Here is a 19,636-nt window from a genome sequence, read left to right as displayed (position 1 = left end):
GGACGGACAGCAGGGACGCAGAAAACGTCCGGCTTTTACCCAAAGCGAGACCAACTTTGGTCCAAAGATGGGATGAAACGGACACGAAGCGGACAAAAAAGCAAGATAGAGTCTGCCGCTGCGTCGTTGCATGTGTTCGCTTTTATCCAAACTGCGTCTGGCGGACAACATACGGTTACCCGGTGGAGATGGCCTCACACTCACCTGCCTCCACTTGACTGAGTGAGCTCAGGTCGCGTGGCGTGGGAACGAGGATTTTGACATGAGTCCAGGAAAAGATCTGGTTGGGCCGCCATCCGTCGACGGTCGACCACATATTTTATATAGACTAGTTAGCATACTCTGGTCCACCTCCCTCCGCCACACATAAACGGATGAGACAGACTAGAAAAAACATAAACGGATGAGACCTATTTCTAGAATCAATTCTGGCCGAGTCCAACGTCAGCAACAGTTGTTTTCCTTCAAGTGGGGGCCGATGTGTCCTTTTCGCCGCGGTTTTTGCGGCTTAAAACTGCTCTTCGCTCATCTGTTTTCTAGAAAGTGCTGGCCTCCAGGAATAGAAATGGGTCAAAACTGTTCTGTTCCACAAATATTTAAGCAGCGCGGGCCAAAATATCTGAGGTGGCACGCTAACGCCACACGAGGGAAGGTGGTATGTGAACCAACCTGTGGTTGGATGGTTATAGGGGATGTGATATCCTCAGTTCATCAGGGTTCCAACTTTGCTGCTCGCTTTTATTTCTGGATTTAAACGATGCGCATTTAGTGGGAGGAGACGTTCCATCAACGACGAGGTGCCTTCGTAGGATTCCTCGTGGCCACGCGAGCTGACGCGGTCCCATGTATCAGACAGAGGCGGCACGGAGCAACGCGTCAGCTCACGTGGCCACGAGGAATCTTGAGACCGTGGCTTTAATCGGCTGACCTGGATGTTTTCTAGGCCACATTTTGTGCATTAGCGCGTTTGGACCGCCTCTATTTGATAACCCAGCTGTAAATCTTCCTACCGCGTTTGATTTCGTGCAAAGTCATCAGATTCTTTTTATGTGTTTAAGAGTTTCCTGAATGAACTTTAATAAGTAGTGATCTAAATGGTCTTATATTTGTTTACGAAGGGAGTATGCTGGAAGCCGATTTAGTTCGTTCGTTCCATGGAGAAAGTCAAATCAGGACAATTTCTTTCACTACTGACTCCAGAGCGCGGCGTCACCTCCGTCGTTGCCGTAGTAGTCCCCATTCTGCCAGCACGCCTCAGTGGCATCAGCCGGTGGCGGAGGCTCGAGGAGCAGCGCCTCCGCAAAATCCGTGTAGTGGGAGCTCAGGTCCATTTCCCCGGACATGTCCAGCTCCAAGTCGAACTCGAACCAGCGTGCCCGCCGGCACATCGAACACTTTGTCCGCACAACCAGGTTGCAACGTCGCCCGTGAGCGTCCATCACCCAGGACACATCCAATTCGAAGTCAAACATGTCGCTGGCCAGTGCTGCCGCCGGCATGTCCAACACTTCGTCCGCAGCCGTGTGTGCGGCGGCATAGCCCACGAGCCGGTGTTATCCACGTTGGGGCTAACTCTGAAATGGCATCACTGCTTTTATATTTATATATAGAGGAAAAGGCGCGAGTATTGCCAGGGAAGAAATAATCACCGGGTAATGGGACTAAATAAGATGAGCACGTAGTGTGGCCACTTGGCCGCGGCAGCTGCTACCCCCTCACACTCACCTGCCTCCACTTGAGAGAGCTCGCGTAGCGTGGCGACAAGGATTTTGACATGAGCACAGGAAAAGATCTGGTTGGGCCGTCACCCGTCGACCACATATTTTGTACTCCCTCCATTCCACAATGTAGTGCTTCCTCTATCCCCGTGCTTCAACTTTGACCGTAAATTTAACTACCAAGACCGATTGCGGCGGGAGCAAAAGTTATATCAGTGAATTCGTATTCAAAAGAAGTTTTTAATTATGTAACTTTTTCTTCCGCCGCAGTCGGTCTTGTTCGTTAAATTTATGGTCAAAGTTCGACCTCGGGAAGCGCGGGCGCACTATATTTTGGAATGGAGGGAGTACTCCCTCCGTTCCAAAATATAGCGCGCCCACGCTTTTCAAGGTTCAACTTTGACCATAAATTTAACCCACGAGACCGACTGCGGCGGGATCAAAAATTATATAATTAAAAACTTTTTTTGAATACGAATTTATTGGTATAATTTTTTCGCCCGCCGCAGTCGGTCTTGTTGATTAAATTAATGGTCAAAGTTGAAGCACGGAAACCGAGGACGCGCTATATTTTGGAACGGAGGGAGTATAGACTACTAATTAGGGTAGTCTTGACCACCTCGCTCCGTCACATGAACGCCACACATGAACGGATAAGACCTATTTTGGGAAGGCCAGCGCTAGGCGCCGGCGCGCCGGCCGGTCTAGCCCAGGCCGTTGGATTTAAGCCGTGCGACCGATGGATCCAGGCAAAAAAAAAAAACAAATCGCCCAGCTTCTTCTTCCTTCCTCCGTGTACGCATCTAGCCGCATGGATGAGCGAGGCCCCCGACTCGAAGCACCACCCGGCTTGGCCGCCCCCCGGCGCCGGTCACCGCCCTCGCCACCGGTTGCTGCCCTCGCCGTAGGTTGCCTCCTTCGCGCGCGCGTCACTGCTCCCAACCATATCACTCGTTCGCAGCTTCCGTCGTGGTCGGATCCCCCGCCAAACTTGGCCATGGCTGACACGGAGCCTCCGTCGGCAGTGGTTGAAGCTCCCCGCCCCCGTGGTTGCAGCATCTGGTGCACCACCCCCCTCCGTCCTCGCTGTCGAGCTCGCCGCAGGCGTCGTCGTCTCTACTGGCCTCCATCGACATGCATCGTACCTACAAAATTCTAGTGGTTGATTGAAGCAAAATCAAATAACGCTTCCAGCAAAACCAAACTTAGGTTCCAGCAAAAACGACATGAAACATTTGAGAGCTCTGCAGCCGACGAAGCAAAAAATTACATCTGTTCCAGCAAAACAATACATCGGTTCCAGCAAAAACAAAAATTTGGTTCTGTAAAAAGGAAAAAAAAACATCAGCAAAAATGGCCACCCCCTTCTTGCAGCTCCCCTGGTCACCGGTTGTAGCTCCGGCGTTTGAACGACGTTGGATGCAGCCCTCCTCGCCACTGGATGCAGCTTCCTCCGGCGAGGTGTCAACCTTGCAGCACATCCACGAGCTGGTTCCAGCAAATCGGGACACTGCTTCCAGCAAAAATGAAAAAAGTTCATCAAATCAAATGAGGATGGTAGCAAAAAAGAAAAGGGTTGTAGCAAAAATAATGAGTGGATCCAGCAAATAAAAAACCTGGTTCCAGCAACCCTCCGGCTCCAGCACAGACTCGTCGCCGCCGTGGCCGATTGCAGCTTGGTCATGGTGAACTAACGAAGCCCTGGCTGTGGTTGCCATGGAGAGGGCGCTCTTCCAGTTGCCGGCGGACAAGGCGACGAGCGCGCCCCTGGCTGTGGGCGGCCATGGAGAGGGGTGAATCCGGCGCCGGTGATCCACGCACGATTCAAAACGAGGAGCATCGAGTTGCCGGCAGCTATGGCGACGAGCGCGCCCGGGATGCGAGTGGATGGGGAGGAAGACGCGACTGGATAAGGAAGGAGATGAGCAACGAAGGAATAAGAAAAGGCCAGAAGCCACGCGTGTCGCGGGCGGTGCGCGGGCCCCAACAGCCTCGCATTTGTTCCCCATGTGTGGCTAAACATGCGCTTAGATCGCTAAAAACATCTAACGATCCGCGCGTGACCGGCCGAAACTTCAGCCGGTCCGCCGGCTACAAACATAAGGAATCAGTTCCGGCGAGTCCAGCGTCAGCGCCCATTGTTTTCCTTCAAGCGGTGGTCGACGTGTCTTTTTCGTGACGGTTTTTCCGTCTCAAAACTGTTCTCCGCTCATTTGCTTTCTAAAAAAGTGATGGCCTCCAGGAATAGAAATGGGGCAAAACTGTTCTGTTCCACAAATATTTAAGTAGCGCGGACCAAAATATCCAAGGTGAGACGCCAACGCCACGAGGGAAGGGTGGCATATCACGCTCACGCTAGCATCTTTGCCCTGTTGGCCATGGGATTTAGGAAGGAGGCCGCACGGAGCGCCGCGTCAGCTCGCGTGGCCACGAGAAACCCCGGGACTGTGGCTTTAACCGGCTGACCTGGATAGGTAGGCCGCATCTTCTGCATTAGCGCGTCCGAACTGCCTCTGTGTGAGAGCATTTCCAGCTGGACATAGCATACATGACCCATTAAACGTCCGCAATCGGATATCTACTCTATGTACTACTCGTTATGCTGAAACCCCCTTTGCTCAAAATAAAAAAAAACGCTCACGGACGTACCCTGTCAGTGACCAGGCGTGTTCGTTTTGAGCCCTATCTGTTCATCTACGTATCCACACTCCTCATTTTCGTCCTCATATGTCCGGACACTTGCACGTGATTGATGAAGATGAAGAGAGAGAAAAAAAAGAATGAGTAAAGAAAGAGAAAAGGTGGTTCACGTGGCCGTGTCCTACGTGGCGGACTGCCCGGGCACGCTAGGGCGCGTCCGCGAGCCTTCATATCCTCCCTACGTTTGATACGGATATGAGGATTCGCGGATAGCCTGCGCGTATAGGGATGATATGAGGAGGTCCGGTTGAGTCATGTTTTTCCTTCTCTCTTTTGTCCGGTCATTGACTGGGCCCGCGGACGTCCACGGGCGTATGAGAGATGGTTTGAGGCGTCCGGTTGTAGATGCTCTTGCCCAGTGTTAATCTTTCTCCTGCAAAGTCTATCGTTGCCATTTTCTTGCTCCAATTTTCCCTTCCAAGTGAAAGGGGAACTTTATGCCAATGTTCTCGGTTACAACAAAATCAAAGGAGCCTTGATACATGGGGTGCTTGGTTGAGCCACACACCCGTGACACAATCTATACGACTATAACTTGCTAACCGATAGCTATATTTTGTTCATGTTGTAGCTTCGCAGGAACAAACTCCTATCCGAAGTTATAGCTTTGATCTTCACAACAATGTGGCCATGTGCCGAACCAGAAACGCCATCACTTGAGAGTATTGCAGTGGCTTCTGAGGAATCGTACTGCACGATAACCCGAAGGTTTGTGTGCTCGAGCGCAAGAGCCATTTCTTGCATGATCGCATGTAGCTTCGCTTCCAGTACATTATTATTTGAAGATATGACGGTAACCTGCAAAAAATACCGACCCATTGTCCCTTCTTAACACCACCCTGACCGTTATTGCACCAACCGCCGGTGCGAAGGAACCATCGACGGATAGGGCTGCAAAGTTTGCCGGCGGTAAAGGCCACCTCAGGGCCGGCGAGGGGGCTATCATCTCCAGAATGCTGGTATTTCTTGGCATAGCCGATGGATTTAAAGTAGCTATCCAGAAATTCGACTCTAACTTCAACCAGATGAACTTCTAGAGGGGGCTATCATCTCCATAAGTACGTCTGTTTGGTTTGGATTCTGTCCATTTGGGCGGCAAAATGGACGCCCATGTACGGTTTGGGTTGTCCATGGGTCGATGCACCCAACGCGTGGTCGCATCCCAAACATTGTCCGTGTTGGACTTAGAAAAAAACACCCAAAATGGCATTGTAATTTAAAAAAGGCATTGCAAAATAGCCTAAAACATAAATATATATCAAACTTAATTAAATAGTCCACCATAGTCATGATCCACGCATAATACTTAAGTTGAAATTAAAAAGAACATAAAAAGGTAGTTTGGTCACTCCGGCGCTGCCAATGTCGTCGCCGTCTTCAGGCGCCACCATTCTCGTCGCCGCTGGTCATGTCGATGTAGGGTGGGGGCATCCAGAGGCGGGGTGGCGGCCCCCATAATTGGACGGGAGAGTGCTGTGCAGGCTGCGGTGGCGGCGGCGGTGACCACGACGCCCATGCACGCACCTTAGTGGCCTCCTCTTTCACCTTCACCTTCACCTTCTGCTTCACGTCCAGCTCCGGCACGTAGACGTCTCCGGCTGCCGATAGCTCCAACATCTCTTGCAGCCCCAGTCGCTCCTCCTCCTCGGACGTCATGGTGGGAGGTTGTGTGTGTGTGGGGGGGGGGGGGCGGCGACGACGACGGGAAGGGAGAGGGCTTCGGCGTCAGGCCGCGCACGCACGTGCGATCGCGCGCTCTGGGCGGGCTCGGTGCGCACACACGAGGGCACTCTAGGACACACGAGGCGGGCTACGAGCATGCCGTGCTCGTCCTGGAACCATGTGTCCTAGTGGAGTGAGTCGACGTCGTACTTGCGGTCAGCGTTGTACTGGCACGAAATCCGGGCGCGGCGACGAGCGATCTCCTGGAGGCGGGCACGGCCGCTTGCTGGGACGGGGGAAATGGGCACCTGATGCGGGCTCAGATGCCACCCATTGGGAAGGTGGGAATCTGGCCATGGCAGCGGGATGCTGGTCTCCCAGTACCGGTGGCAGATGGCGACCTTGACGTAGGGCCGAAAGCCTGGCGCGGCCGTTGGAGGGGAGCTGGAGAAGGATGCCGGCGAGGTGGAGTGGGTGGCCACGCTTCCAGATGAGGCGAACGGTGATCCCGCCTTGCGGTCGTGCTTGGTCTTCTTGCCGGGATGCCAGTTCCAGAATCCCATGGCCGGCGGGGAGCGAGGTGGGCGACGGCGCTAGGATAGGATTTGCTGTCTTGAAAGGAGGGATCAATGAAGATGGTGGGGAGGTGAAAGTGAATGGAGAAGTGGAAGTCCACAGCTTCTTCATAAAAAAGGATGTGGTCGGGGCCGTCTGGCTGGCTGACCGGCGGGCCGGTCCATCCGTGTGCACTGACTCGAGTAGGTTGGATGGCCGACACGCAAGCCTGAGGCGGACGACAAGAGTCCGTGCGCGCGTTTATTCTGTGTCCGTTTGACCGCAAAGCCAAACCAATTTTGCGTTTAGGATGGATGAGCCGGATCAGAAACATGGGCTTTTTGCAGATGAGATCGTGCGTTGCATCGGCTCATCTCTTTGTTTAGGCCCGGGTGATTTGGGTTCGTGCGTTGGAGTTGCACCGGCTCATCTCTTTGTTTAGGCCCGAACGATTTGGGATTGGTGCGTTGAAGTTGGAGTTGGCCTAAATACATACTCCTTTCATTTCAAATTATTTGTTTTGAATTTGTCTAGATATGGATGTATCTAGACTCATTTTAGTGCTAGATACCTTCGTATTAGACAAATGTAAAACAAGTACTCCCTCCGTCTTAAAATATAAGAGTGTTTTTCACATTAGTGTAGTACCAAAAACACTCTTATATTATGGACGGAGGGAGTAATTCGGAACGGAAGCTAGATACCTTCGTATTAGACAAATGTAAGACAAGTACTTCCAACGTCCCAGAATATAAGAGTGTTTTTCACATTAGTGTAGTACCAAAAACACTCTTATATTATAGACGGAGGGAGTAATTTGGAACGGATGGGAGTAGAAGGAGGGAGTAGAAGTATAACCAAAGTGGCACATCATCCTGTCATAATTGTTACCCAAAGAAGGAAGAAATATCCTAGCATCCTGCCACTTGCACACGGGATGAATTGAGGAAGGAGGCACAGACAGGCGACAGCGACGTGGTGTGCCCCGCCCGCGGCAGCTGCTTCCTCCTCGCCGCACTCATCCGCCTCCACTTGAGTGAGCTCACGTCGCGTGGCGACAAGGATTTTCTGGTCCACCTCTCTCCGCCGCATGAACGCCACACATGAACGGATGAGACCTATTTTTGGAATCAACTCACTCCGGCGAGTCCAGCGTCAGCACCATTTTTTCCCCTTCAAGTGGTGGCCGATGTGTCCTTTTCGCCGCGGTTTTTGCGGCTCAGAGCTGCCCTCCGCTCCGCTGCTCTAGAAAAAGTGCCTCCGGGGAACAGAAATGTGAAGCTTTCATATCGCTTAGCCGAACCTCCGAGAGTAGAAACGGGACAAAAACTGTTCTGTTCCACAAATATTTAAGTGGCACGGACCCAAATATCTAGGGTGACACGTCAATGCCAAAAGGCCAACATGGCATGTCACACACACCGTGCATCTTTGCCCTGTTGGCCATAGGATTTACTACTTATTTAGGAAGGAGGCGGCACGGAGCGCCGCGTCAGCTCGTGTGGCCACTAGACAGAGAAACTCAAACCAGGGCAATTTCTTTCACTACTGACTCCAGAGCGCGGCGTCACCTCCGCCGTCGCCGCCGCAGTAGTCCCCGTTCCGCCAGCGCGCCTCCGTGGCATCGGCCGGTTGCGGAGGCTCGAGGAGCAGCCCCTCCGCGAAATCCGCGTAGTAGGAGCCCACCAGGTCCATTTCCCCGGACATGTCCAGCTCCAAGTCGAACTCGAACATGTCGCCGCCGCCCAGTGCGGCCGCCTGCACCTCCAACACTTTGTCCGCACAGCCAGGCTGCGACGCCGCCGGCGAGCCCAGGTCCATCACCCAGGACACGTCGAACTCGAAGTCGAACATGTCGCTGGCCAGTGCTGCCGCCGGCACCTCGAACACCCCGTCCGCAGCCGCACAACTGGGCTGCGGCGTCGCCCACGACCAGGAGCCGGCGTCATCCGCGCTGGAGGTGTCGAACACCTCGTCCACGGGAACGGTCGCGGCGCCGCTGGCGGCCTCCTGGCGCTGGAAGCCCGCGACGGCGGCGAGCGCCGCGCGCCGGACGTCGGCCAGGTCGGCGAGCGCCGACGGAACTGCGACTGCGAGCAGCCACGCGGAGTCCGCGAAGTTGAGGCACGCGGCGGAGCGGCCGCCCAGCGCGAGCATGGCGGCGTCGTGCGCGCGCGCGGCGGACTCGGCGATGACGTAGGTCCCGAGCCAGAGCCTGCACCCGCGCCTGCCGGGGACGCGCACCTCGCAGACCCAGCGGCCGGCTCCGCCCCGGCGCCGCACGCCTCGGTACACCGGGTGGCGCGTCTCCTTGAACTTGGTGCGCCCCGCGGGGCGCTTCGGCGGCGCCGCCGCGTGCTGGTCGCGCGAGGACGCCGACGTCGACGGGGAGCTCCATTGCTCGCTGCCCATGTCCATCTGCGCTGCTGCCGGTCGATCGGTGAACGGTGAGTGACTAGCTAGCTCGGTGCCGGCTTTAGCTTGGGATTATACTGGACCGTGGATGGATAACTCAGTGTCTTGTGTGGAGTGCGCTTTTATATAGTTTTGCTTGACGCGCTCGGAGCATGCGTGGGGCCGGCAATAAGTTGACGCGTGGCGTTTTGCAGCGTTAAGCCAGTGCAGCAACTTCCTTCTCAACATTCATTCGACGAGTGGGCAGCTTCGTTCTCACCAAATCACTAGTCAAGGAGCACTGCACTGTGTCATTTGTCACAATCAAAGAGTTTTCTTTTTTCGTAGATTTATTTATTTTAAATGTTTTATCTCTTAAACCGTGCGTCCAAATCTTAAACCGTTTTCATTGTTGGATTTCTCGCGTCGAGATTTCTAAAACTAAATTTCACGTTGATAGGTTTTGACAAAATTCTTATTCACAAAAAAACCAAACCAGAGCACATGTTTTTTTCCTTTTTGAAAGAGGCACGGCTGTAACTCTCGCGAAAGCAAAACTGTGATTCTCGCACAGAAAACATTTTTTCTTTTCGTTTCCGAGAGGCACGGCCGTGACTCTGGCGAAAGCAAAACCGTGCCTCTCATGAAAGTAAAACCGTGACTCTCGCAAAAGAAAAAAAAGAAATAAAAAAATGCGTATTTTCACAAAAAAAAATTCAAAAACTTTTTTTGATCCAAAAACTAAGACCGATGGAAAACCGAAACGTCGAAGAACCCCGGGAAAAAATATTTTTAAAAGCCGAAAACGCGTGCGGGAAAAAAATCCGAAGAAAGCAGCCAGAGCGCGACACGTGGCGAACGGTTGAGAGCGCGACAAGTGGTGTTGATCGTTGTGAGACTCCCGAAGAAGCGCTTGTTAACTTTTTTTTTTTCTAAAAAAAAGAGCGCTTGTTAACTCGTTCTCAACATTCACTCGACGAGTGGATTGGGCTCCACTACCTGAGCCTATGGAGGCCCAAATAGAGGGAAGGCCATTTTCTTCCTTTCGGCCGCGTTCTTTTGGTTCATTCCGACCGCACAGCCTTCCGGATTTTCAGCCTTCCTAGTTCCTAATTATCCACAGCACAAAGGCAATGCCAACAGTGACCAGAAGTACTATATAATTTTTTTTTGAGGGAAGAAGTACTATGTAATTTTACCCTTAGAAAAAAGAAGTTGCTATATAATTTTCCGAGAAGTTCTTCAGTCAAAACATTAAAGAGACTATGCAAATTTACATAATTTCTTTAGGTCAAACATTAAAGAGACTATGCAAATTTACATGAATTCTAGTCGTACAAATCAAGCGAAGTCCACTAAAAAAAAGGGCTCTACATGCTGTAATTCTACAAAAATAGCATCAACACCAGTATCTGGCCTGGTAATCACAAGCACACACCACAAGAGGCTGCAACACTCGAGTTCAACTAAAACAAAAGCCTGCTCTCTTTCCTCCACAATAATAAGATCGTGTCTTCACTATACAGAAGATGGACTACATAACTAATTTACATCTAAGGGGCCAAGAGAAACACTAAAACATTCACCGAGAGCATGTACAGCAGTGGCAGCAAGAGTATCGTCAGGAGAACCCAACTGCGGGCTGTTAGTCGAACAGCAGGCGTCGGCGCAGGGACTTGGGCATCCTTTTTGTCAGGTCCACCGGCGGTGATTTTCTCGAGCCAGCTCTCGACGACGACGACTCGCCCTCGACGACCGGCTTCTTTCCGGCTTCGTCTCCCGCCGCTTTCTTCGACCGGTAAAACTCCTTGATGCTGAGCTGAACCCCGCTGGGTCTTGGGCCCTTCGGTGTCTCCAACATGCTATCTGCTAGGCTCAGCTTGGATTTCCGTGATCTTGATTTTGCATCTTTCAGCCTCTGCAACCAATTCAGTGGATATTTTAGCCAGTGCTCAAGAGATAAATGCGATATAATGCAAATGTAGCTCAGTATAATGTCCACGTAGCATCATCATATGAGTTTACTTCTCATCCACAGGGAAGAAGGGAAGTAACCGATACGTACCTGGGCTTCCTGAAACCGCCGTGCATCATTAGGAAATGCAGCACTCACGAGCTGTATATCTTCATCGGTCAATAGATATACTTGATCATCATCCCTGAGTACTTGCGGCAGATCTGGCTCATCCAACGAGTCAGCAGATTCAATATTCACCGTTGCCTCCTCCTCTTCCTCCTCCTCGTCATCATCCAAAACCACCACCTCAGCATGACTCTCCCCATCTAATTCTGGCTTGTTGTGAGACGCACCACCAGAAACAATACCACCAGTGGCCCTCTTCCATTTGACCAAGTAATAAGGGTGGCCATGTTTTATCTTAATGCGCTGAATCGAATGGAACTCATATTGGTCACAGAGAAGCAATGATTTACATGGAGATGAAGCCATTCTGCGCAAATATATAGTTGATAGCATAGGGAGCATGTGCTGTCGGACATACGACGGTTCCCAGTTCTGCATATAAGTTAGCAAGTCAACCAAATCATCAACTTTAGGCTCATTCCACTCAAGCTTTCGGTCACCACTTTCTGCAGACAGCATGATGATGACTCACTTAGTACATATCGATGAGGACAATCAACAGATTCTGATGTAGGTAAATAGTGAAGAACAAAGTAAGGATAATATAACTGGCACTTGCAGCAAGTTCAGAAGCTTCACTCTCAAGTACAGGTGACATTGAGAAATATTAACAGCAATGTTATTAACTTTTACCTTTATTATCCAAATTGTCATCACATAGATACAATCTAATTATCTCCTCATTTGGGAAATTTGTCTCAGCAGCTAATCTTTTGCACACCTTGATTTGCCAATTCTCATGTCTTCTCTGTGCTTTTAGATCACGCGCCTAAAATTGATTCCAACAAAGATACTATTAATAAAGAGAATTACAACCCATAAACCATTTAAGGGGAAGGAATTAGCACTGTATACTACTCCCTGGGTCATCTATTTTGGAACGGAGGGGTACTACATTTTATTTGATTGAACAGAAATCATCAGAAGCATTATGACAGTGAACAAGCCAAGAAACCTGTTTTTGTGCATAATTCAATAAAGATAATGGATACAGGTATGCGGACACAAATTAGCAGCTGAGGCCTGAGGGTAGTGCTATCAAACAACCTTTGACAGGCTTAAGGAACAGTTTTTATCCAAAAAATTATACAATACACATGTTCTGAACTGTGGAATACACTGCTGAGAAGGTTATGCTTTACAGTAGATCAAGTGAGATTACCTTTTCACAGCTAGGACATTCACATATGAAACCAGCTGGTTTTACCATGCAAAACTCTAATGAATCCACCAAGCAATAATTGCATCCAGTCTTGCTGTGATTTTTCTTGCTACCGGGGTGACCACAGTGTGAGCAGTGAGGCGATCTCGCAACTGGTGGGCTCTTTGTCGATGGTGATGGTAGATCATCAACATGGGCCTTGTCAAATCCTTCTAGGAATGGATAGATACCTTTACCAATTTCATGTAATCTGGAGAAGTAGAAATAAGATCAGGTTCAGAACTGCAATGTTGGGCATCTCATTATGCTACAAATTACAAGAATCTCTCATAAAAGTAAAGAACATACTTATCTAAAATCTGATCTTCATCAAATAACCGCACAAATCGAAGTGCGGTCTCAACACCAAAACCAGGCACCCCATGCAAATCATGGTCACTGCCGATAAGAAGTGCCATGGCTACCATTTGTTTCCTCTTCAATCCAATCCCAGGCTCAATATCCGCTATGTTGTAGCACTCAAAAGGTTCCTGAAAGAAATTCCTGATCATCGCACCATGGTACAGGGAAAGTGGAAGCAAATAATTCATCTCATGTTATAAGAAGTATAACAGAGTGCCTACCTTACAATTTGACCGCATCACTTTTATGACAGTCTTAGCTCCAAAGAGAAAAGCATCACTGTCTGAAGTAATGCAGGCATCCACTTCACCCTCGTTGTTCAACTGAGCGCAAAGGGCTTCGGCTTCACCCTTTGCCCACAATACTGGCATTCCAAGATTTTTAAGCAATTCCTATGCGTTACAGAAAATCAATACTGTCAAAGATAGAAACTTTACCGGTTTTCATAGTAACCCTAGAGCAGCGAAATGCATCAGCAAACCTAGAATGGAAACTTACATACACTACTAACAAAATACTCCCTCCGTTCGGAATTACTTGTCGCAGAAATGGATGTATCTAGACGTATTTTAGTTCTAGATACATCCATATCCGAGACAAGTAATTCCGAACGGAGGGAGTATCTCAGAGGCTTATGAGCGCACACACACAAAGGATGATCAAATAGTGTTGATGCATTGCATTTCAGCCCAGCTTTCTGAACCAAATTAAATTCTAAATGCGTGAAGATGAAAACAGAATTTGTAAAGACATAGGCACTGACCACACAGTCCTTCACGCATCGCGTGAAAATAGCATTTCTCGCCTTCACCGGCGCCGGGGCACTGGCCTCCCCTTCCGCCTCCGCGCAGGACGACGCAGGTGGGTCCACCCCAGAGCCTCGGAAGAAGCGCGCGGCCCTGGCCTGCGACTTGAGCGGCGATGGCTCGCCGTCCACCACGAACACCGGGAAAGCACCCATCTGCAGCAGTTCCAAAGACGAAGCCAGCCAGTGAGTCAATAAACAGAGGAATCAAACACAAAGGAGTATTCCCAACACAGATTGGGCCGCGGCCGCATCTCCAAGATTGGCGCTTGAATAGCGCGGGAGGACCGCTGCGGGACGCAGGATGGCCCAATACCTCAATGCAGGAGACCAATCGCCGGGGAGCATCAGCAGACGGGAGAAATCGACGAGGAACATAACTGGAATCCAGAGACAGGAAGGGGGACAGAGGCCGTAGGGAGAGGCGAGGGGGGGGGGGGGGGGGGGGGAACCGAACCGACCTTGGCGAAGAGGGAGAGCGTCCGGAAGAAGGTGTTGCGGACGTGGGGGCGGCGCGCCCGGATGGCGGTGCTGTGGGAGACGATCCAGAAGGAGAGGTCGACGGCGACGCGGCGGCCGCGGAGGAACCCCGGCCCCTCCTGCCGCGCGTACGGCTTCAGGAGGTCCCAGAAGCTGCCCCCGACTCCCATCTCGCCTCCTCTTCTCCGGCGTCGTCGTCGTCGTTGTCGTCGCCGGACACGGCGGGGGTTCTAGGGCGCTCGGGCTCGGCGACTCGCGGTCGCGGGTCTGGCCGCTGCGGCTAATGGGCCGTTGGGTGGGTCGGCTCTCGGTGCCAGTGCCAAGTGGGCCTAGCCGCTGTGCGCTAGACGCGTTGCGGACGTTCGATTAGAAAAACTGAAGATTGTTCCCTCAAAAAAAAAAAGAAAAAAACTGAAGATTCCCTAAAAAAAAGATTAGAAAAACTGAAGCGGTTGCCTTTTGCGCCAGAAACTGAAATGATTTTTCGTTGTTCAAAAAAAAAAGTATTTCCTTTTAAAGAAAACACAATTATTCTTTTTTTAAACACAGTACAAACGTATATGCTTGATATGTCTCAAAGGTATATATAATTTTTTATTGTTTCATCCTATTATATTATCACTTTTATGTATTTTTATACTAGCATTTTATATTATTTTTTGGATTATCCTTTTTTAATTTAGTGTGTTACAGTTTCTTTTTTCTACTCCCTGTGTACTCACTGTGTCCCAAAAAAGTGTCTTAAACTTGGTATAGACACTTTTTTTTGGACGGAGGAGTACTTGTTTTTTATTTCACATAAAATCTACGAATGTCAAAATAATATGTCCATTTTAAAAAAAAAATCTGAACCAGAAGAGACCATAGAAGTTTCAAGGAAGGAGTGGACGACCACCAGAGGGGCCACACGGCTAGGAGACACGCCCTAGCCCTAGGGCGCGCCATCCAAGCGTGTAGGGTCCACAACAACTGTCTTTGCTCGATTCCACCTCTATATCCCTATAAAGACCGAAACCATCCGTCTTATTTAAAAAAAATCGTCGCCACATGTTTCTGTTTCGCGAAGATCCAATTTGGAGGCTTGTTTCGGAGCTCTGTCGGAGGGGGAAGCCATTGCCAGAGTCTTTTTCATCAACCTTGACGCCTCCATGATGATGTGTGAGTAGTTCCATCAGAACCTTAGGGTCCATAGTACTCCCTCTATCCGAATTTTTTTGTCCCAATCTTGTTCCTCAAATGGATGTATGTAGCAGTAACTTGGTGCTAGATACATCCATTTGAGGGACAAGGTTTTTCGGACGGAGGGGGTAGTAGCTAGATGACTTTCTCTCTTGTTGGATCTTCAATACAAAGTCCCCGTGAGCTTCTCACATGATCGAGATCAATTCAATGTAATCGGTGGTGTGTTTGTTGAGACATGATCAATTATAGTAAACTCTTTTAGGCTATTTGCAGTTACTAGAAACTTGAAGTTCGTTTTCTTCTCAGACGGTTTGTTTGGTTGCCTGAGGTTGCGATGCTGGCAGGTCCGCTTATGGCCTGGCCAAGAACTCTGTTGTTTTCTTTTCTGCTTCATCAATAAAATGGGGTAGGGGGGAGCCCTTTTCATTAAAAAAAAACTTCCGTGGAAAGGTAAGAGCTTGTGCCTGACTGTAGCTCTGTTTATTGTTTTGACAGGTGCACCTGACTGTACCACTTTTTTCAGTGTAAGATGACATTTTCTCTCCACCCTTGCAAAAAAGAAGTGTCTGACTTTTATTTGTTTGCGTACCCCGAAGCACTGCATTATGAATTGTCAATCCCCAATGGTCGATGAAAGAAACATTTATGAGTCTCTCATAAAAAAGTAAAAGAGAAAAAAATGGTTCTGTTGTCAACTCCACCAAATTACAGATGCATGCGGATAGGCTCCATGTAGATGTAGTAGTCTTCGACATTATGTATGTAGCAAAAGAAAACTAAATGGAATATGTATTTGAACTATATTCTTTGCAGGTGTGTAGTCTGTTGCTGGTCGGTTAGTAGATGGCTATTTCTCAATAGGATGAGCACAAATAGTATGATACAATATCACAAAAGTCAGACACGGCGATCATTAGCTGGACCTGACACTAGTACTTTCTCCGTTTCACAATGTAGCGCATATATATTTTTCTAAAAGTCAAACTTTGTAAAATTTGACCAAGTTTGTAGAGAAAATCATATACATCTAGAATACCAAATACATGTGCTTAGATACATCACAAGACATACTTTCATATTATATACATTTGGTATTGTAGATATAAATAATTTTCTCTATAAACTTGGTCAAAGTTTATAAAGTTTGACTTTGTAGAAAATCTAAATGCGCTATATTATGGAACGGAGGGAGTATGATTTAATTCATGGAGAAGTTAAATGGATATGATAGTGAAAAATACATATGCAATTGTCTGCTGTCCAGCTGTGCGTATCAAACTTGATCTCCATCTTGTTTTAGCATGGATTTATTCAGCACTGGTTAATAATCAGTTCTTCCAACGTGCTGGAATCATTCCCCGATGGAAAGCTATATATACTGAGCACATACTAGTAGCACACCACCCATCCATCTTACTACCAAGAATCTGCCTGGGAGGAGCCCAAGAACTAATCATCAGCTTCTTGTTGCATCCTGGTATGGTTCACCTCATTGCTAAAATTCTTTTGTTCTTATCTGAATCTTCTTTTTTCTGACGGAAAACCGTATCGTCGCACCACCCGGTGTGCTCGTCTTATAGGTCATCTTACACTGTAGAAGAATGGTGAATTTCTCCAAGAAACTAACGACAGACCAGATTCCGGGATGGGAGGAGTATGTGTGGAATTTCCTCATTTTCTGATCAACTAGGATTGCCTCCTCTGTTGTTCTACTCTGTTTTTTCAGTCCTGATGAAACATCACATGTCTGCTTGTTTCTTTCAGGTACTACTTCAACTACAAATTGCTCAAGGCAAGAGTGAAGGTGTACACGGAGCAGACGAAGGAAGGCAATCACGACCGAAGACGTGTTCTGAAAGATTTCTCAAAGTTGCTCGACGATGAGGTTCCAACTTCTCGATAGCCCAATCGGCTTCACGCGTCATGAATCTCTCATTATAGATGATCTCATGTCGTTCCCCTTTCTTTTCAGATTGAGAAGATAGTGTTGTTCATGATAGAACAGCAAGGGCTGATGGCGTCGCGGCTCGAGGAGCTAGGGAAGCGAAGGGCGGTGCTCGAGGACATTCCACTGCTACAGGAGATAACTGAACTGAGGGAGGACTACAGGGCAGTCGGCCATGATCTTGTCAGGCTTCTGAAGTTCGTCGATCTCAACGCGAACGCGGTTCGGAAGATCCTGAAGAAGTTCGATGAGCGTCTCGGGTATAAGTTCACGGATTACTATGTCAGGAGCAGATCCAACCACCCCTACTCTCAGCTCCAGCAGTTTTTCAAGCATGTGGTGAGTTGGCCAACATATATCTGGTTTCAAAATTGAAAATTCTGAACTTGAAGTTCAAAATTATTTTCATTCGAGCATTTGAATTTTAGATCCTTGAACTGTGAGTAGGGTATTGGAGCTGTGGTGGGGGCATTGTCTCGCAACCTCGGCGATCTCGAGGAGCGCGAAGGAAGTTACCTGAATATCTATGACCAGAACCCACTGGCCATTCCAAAGGTTCTTCAGTCTTGCGCTTTCTCTTTTCAGTAGAAATCCACAAACAAACTGTGATCGTGTTGTTCTTATATGTGGCTAAAAATGATAAAATCTTGTATGTGGTGGCACCTGAAGGACCCCATAATCGACATGATCAAGGCGACGGCGGACAAGCTGACCAACTCGACCAACTTCCTGCGGTTCCTGGGGCAGCACGCGCTGATCAGGCAGGGGAGCATCCCCGACTCGCCGGAGGAGCAGCAAGTGTCGGAGGACAAGTACCACTTCATCTCCCTGGTGCTCAACCTGGCCAACACCTTCCTCTACATGGTGAACACGTACATCGTCGTCCCCACGGCCGACGACTACGCCACCAGCCTCGGCGCCGCCGCCACGGTCTGCGGCGTCATCATCGGCTCCATGGCCGTGGCGCAGCTCTTCTCCTCGGTCTACTTCAGCGCCTGGTCCAACCGCTCCTACTTCCGCCCGCTGCTCTTCAGCAGCGTCGTGCTCCTCCTCGGCAACGTCATGTACGCCCTCGCCTACGACTTCGACTCCCTCGCCATCCTCCTCGCCGGCCGCGTCCTGTGCGGGATGGGGTCGGCGAGGGCCGTCAACCGGAGGTACATCAGCGACTGCGTTCCGCAGAGGATCCGGATGCAGGCTTCCGCGGCGTTCGTCAGCGCCAGCGCCCTCGGCATGGCCTGCGGCCCGGCGATCGCCGGCCTGCTCCAGGTCAACTACAAGGTGTATTCGGTCACCATCAACCAGGACACCTTGCCTGGCTGGGTCATGGCTCTTGGCTGGCTCGCGTACCTGGTCTGGCTGTGGATCTCGTTCAGAGAGCCGGTTCTCGGTGACGCCGACGAGGAAGGTCACCGCCAGGGCTCCTCTCGTGGCTCCTCCAGCTTAGGATACCGGAAGCATGGGCTTGCGGGTGAGTATCTGCTGAAGCAGGACGCCCAGGGCGAGAGCGACCAGGAGGAGACGCCGGCTCCGGCGGCAGCGCCGTCGATCGCCGAGGCGTACAGGCTGCTGACGCCGTCGGTGAAGGTGCAGCTGCTGATCTACTTCATGCTCAAGTTCTCCATGGAGGTCCTGCTGTCGGAGTCCAGCGTGGTGACGAGCTACTACTTCGGGTGGAACACGAGCTCGGTGGCGGTGTTCCTGGCGGCGCTGGGTCTCACCGTGCTCCCCATCAACGCTGTGGTGGGCACCTACATCAGCAACATGTTCGAGGACCGGCAGATCCTGGTGGCGTCGGAGGCGGTGCTGCTGGCGGGCGTGGCGCTGAGCTTCCACGTGCCGGGCACGGCGTACACGGCGGCGCAGTACGTGTGCTCGGCGCTGCTGACGTTCGTGGCGGCGGAGGTGCTGGAGGGGGTGAACCTGTCGCTGCTGTCGCAGGTGATGCCGGCGCGGCTGTCCCGCGGGACGTGGAACGGCGGGCTGCTGTCGACCGAGGCCGGCACGCTGGCGCGGGTGGCCGCCGACGGGACCATCACGCTGGCCGGGTACCTGGGGCAGGGGGCGCTGCTGAACGCCACGCTGCTGCCGTCGCTGCTCATCTGCGCCGCGTCCATCGCCGCCACGCTCTCCACCTACAACTCGCTCTTCTACTAGCCAGCCAGCCAGCCAACCAGCGAGCGAGCGCCTTCGTCACGGTGTGTGTTTTTGTGTTGTTTGTGACTCGCGAGTGTAGGCGTGTGCTCCTCGGAACGTGGGATGGATGGCTCGGGGCACACGGGAAACCAACTGGACGGTGCGTCACAGCGTCAGCTTGGATTCATTTTGCAGCGATGTCTTTTTTTTCTTCGAGAGTACGTCAATGGCGTATCATATTTTTATAAAAAGCAAAAATATGTACAAAAAGTTGAGTGTGATGCGAACATCACGCAAAAAAAGAAAAACCACCCACACCCACTCCAATTACAAAGCCTACTCTTTCACAAAT

At 50.4% G+C, this 19,636-nt stretch overlaps 4 protein-coding genes across 4 annotated transcripts; 1 reads left to right on the top strand and 3 right to left on the bottom strand.

Annotated features, from left to right (window-relative positions):
• Positions 1–2,495: 2,495 nt before the first annotated feature.
• LOC123104464 (uncharacterized) lies at positions 2,496–3,865 on the bottom strand. Its single transcript, XM_044526316.1, has 2 exons — positions 3,335–3,865; positions 2,496–3,228 (listed from the first exon to the last, which is right to left on the bottom strand). Exons 1-2 carry the CDS (start codon positions 3,725–3,727, stop codon positions 2,896–2,898), a joined length of 726 nt encoding a protein of 241 aa, XP_044382251.1. The 5' UTR covers positions 3,728–3,865; the 3' UTR covers positions 2,496–2,895.
• Positions 3,866–7,965: 4,100 nt separating this feature from the next.
• Positions 7,966–9,163, bottom strand: LOC123104463 (dehydration-responsive element-binding protein 1H). The gene has a single exon (XM_044526315.1). The coding sequence runs from the start codon at positions 9,051–9,053 to the stop codon at positions 8,181–8,183; it is 873 nt and encodes a 290-aa protein (XP_044382250.1). The 5' UTR covers positions 9,054–9,163; the 3' UTR covers positions 7,966–8,180.
• Positions 9,164–10,364: 1,201 nt separating this feature from the next.
• LOC123104462 (flap endonuclease GEN-like 1) lies at positions 10,365–14,314 on the bottom strand. Its single transcript, XM_044526314.1, has 8 exons — positions 14,003–14,314; positions 13,500–13,697; positions 12,958–13,128; positions 12,683–12,864; positions 12,335–12,584; positions 11,806–11,941; positions 11,095–11,618; positions 10,365–10,947 (listed from the first exon to the last, which is right to left on the bottom strand). Exons 1-8 carry the CDS (start codon positions 14,189–14,191, stop codon positions 10,675–10,677), a joined length of 1,923 nt encoding a protein of 640 aa, XP_044382249.1. The 5' UTR covers positions 14,192–14,314; the 3' UTR covers positions 10,365–10,674.
• Positions 14,315–16,804: 2,490 nt separating this feature from the next.
• Positions 16,805–19,305, top strand: LOC123104461 (SPX domain-containing membrane protein OsI_32082). The gene is made up of 5 exons (XM_044526313.1): positions 16,805–16,857; positions 16,968–17,088; positions 17,176–17,487; positions 17,596–17,703; positions 17,818–19,305. Exons 1-5 carry the CDS (start codon positions 16,805–16,807, stop codon positions 19,303–19,305), a joined length of 2,082 nt encoding a protein of 693 aa, XP_044382248.1.
• Positions 19,306–19,636: the final 331 nt, after the last annotated feature.

This window comes from Triticum aestivum, chromosome 5A (assembly GCF_018294505.1).
Source record: "Triticum aestivum cultivar Chinese Spring chromosome 5A, IWGSC CS RefSeq v2.1, whole genome shotgun sequence".
NCBI lineage: Eukaryota > Viridiplantae > Streptophyta > Magnoliopsida > Poales > Poaceae > Triticum > Triticum aestivum.
Note: the sequence above shows the minus strand (reverse complement) of the source record. Positions and strands in the feature narration are given on the sequence as shown.

Bases quoted from the DNA above. Each gene is read 5' to 3' on its own strand.
- LOC123104464 (XM_044526316.1), bottom strand. From the start codon at position 3,727: ATGGGGAACAAATGCGAGGCTGTTGGGGCCCGCGCACCGCCCGCGACA. The intron at 3,229-3,334 runs GTTTTTTATTTG...TGCTGGAAGCAG, and splicing joins CGGAGGGTTGCTGGAACCAG to TGTCCCGATTTGCTGGAACC.
- LOC123104463 (XM_044526315.1), bottom strand. From the start codon at position 9,053: ATGGACATGGGCAGCGAGCAATGGAGCTCCCCGTCGACGTCGGCGTCC.
- LOC123104462 (XM_044526314.1), bottom strand. From the start codon at position 14,191: ATGGGAGTCGGGGGCAGCTTCTGGGACCTCCTGAAGCCGTACGCGCGG. The intron at 13,129-13,499 runs GTCAGTGCCTAT...TGTAACGCATAG, and splicing joins GATGCGTGAAGGACTGTGTG to GAATTGCTTAAAAATCTTGG. The intron at 11,619-11,805 runs GTAAAAGTTAAT...TGCTGTCTGCAG, and splicing joins TGACAATTTGGATAATAAAG to AAAGTGGTGACCGAAAGCTT.
- LOC123104461 (XM_044526313.1), top strand. From the start codon at position 16,805: ATGGTGAATTTCTCCAAGAAACTAACGACAGACCAGATTCCGGGATGG. The intron at 17,488-17,595 runs GTGAGTTGGCCA...AACTGTGAGTAG, and splicing joins AGCAGTTTTTCAAGCATGTG to GGTATTGGAGCTGTGGTGGG. The intron at 17,704-17,817 runs GTTCTTCAGTCT...TGGCACCTGAAG, and splicing joins ACCCACTGGCCATTCCAAAG to GACCCCATAATCGACATGAT.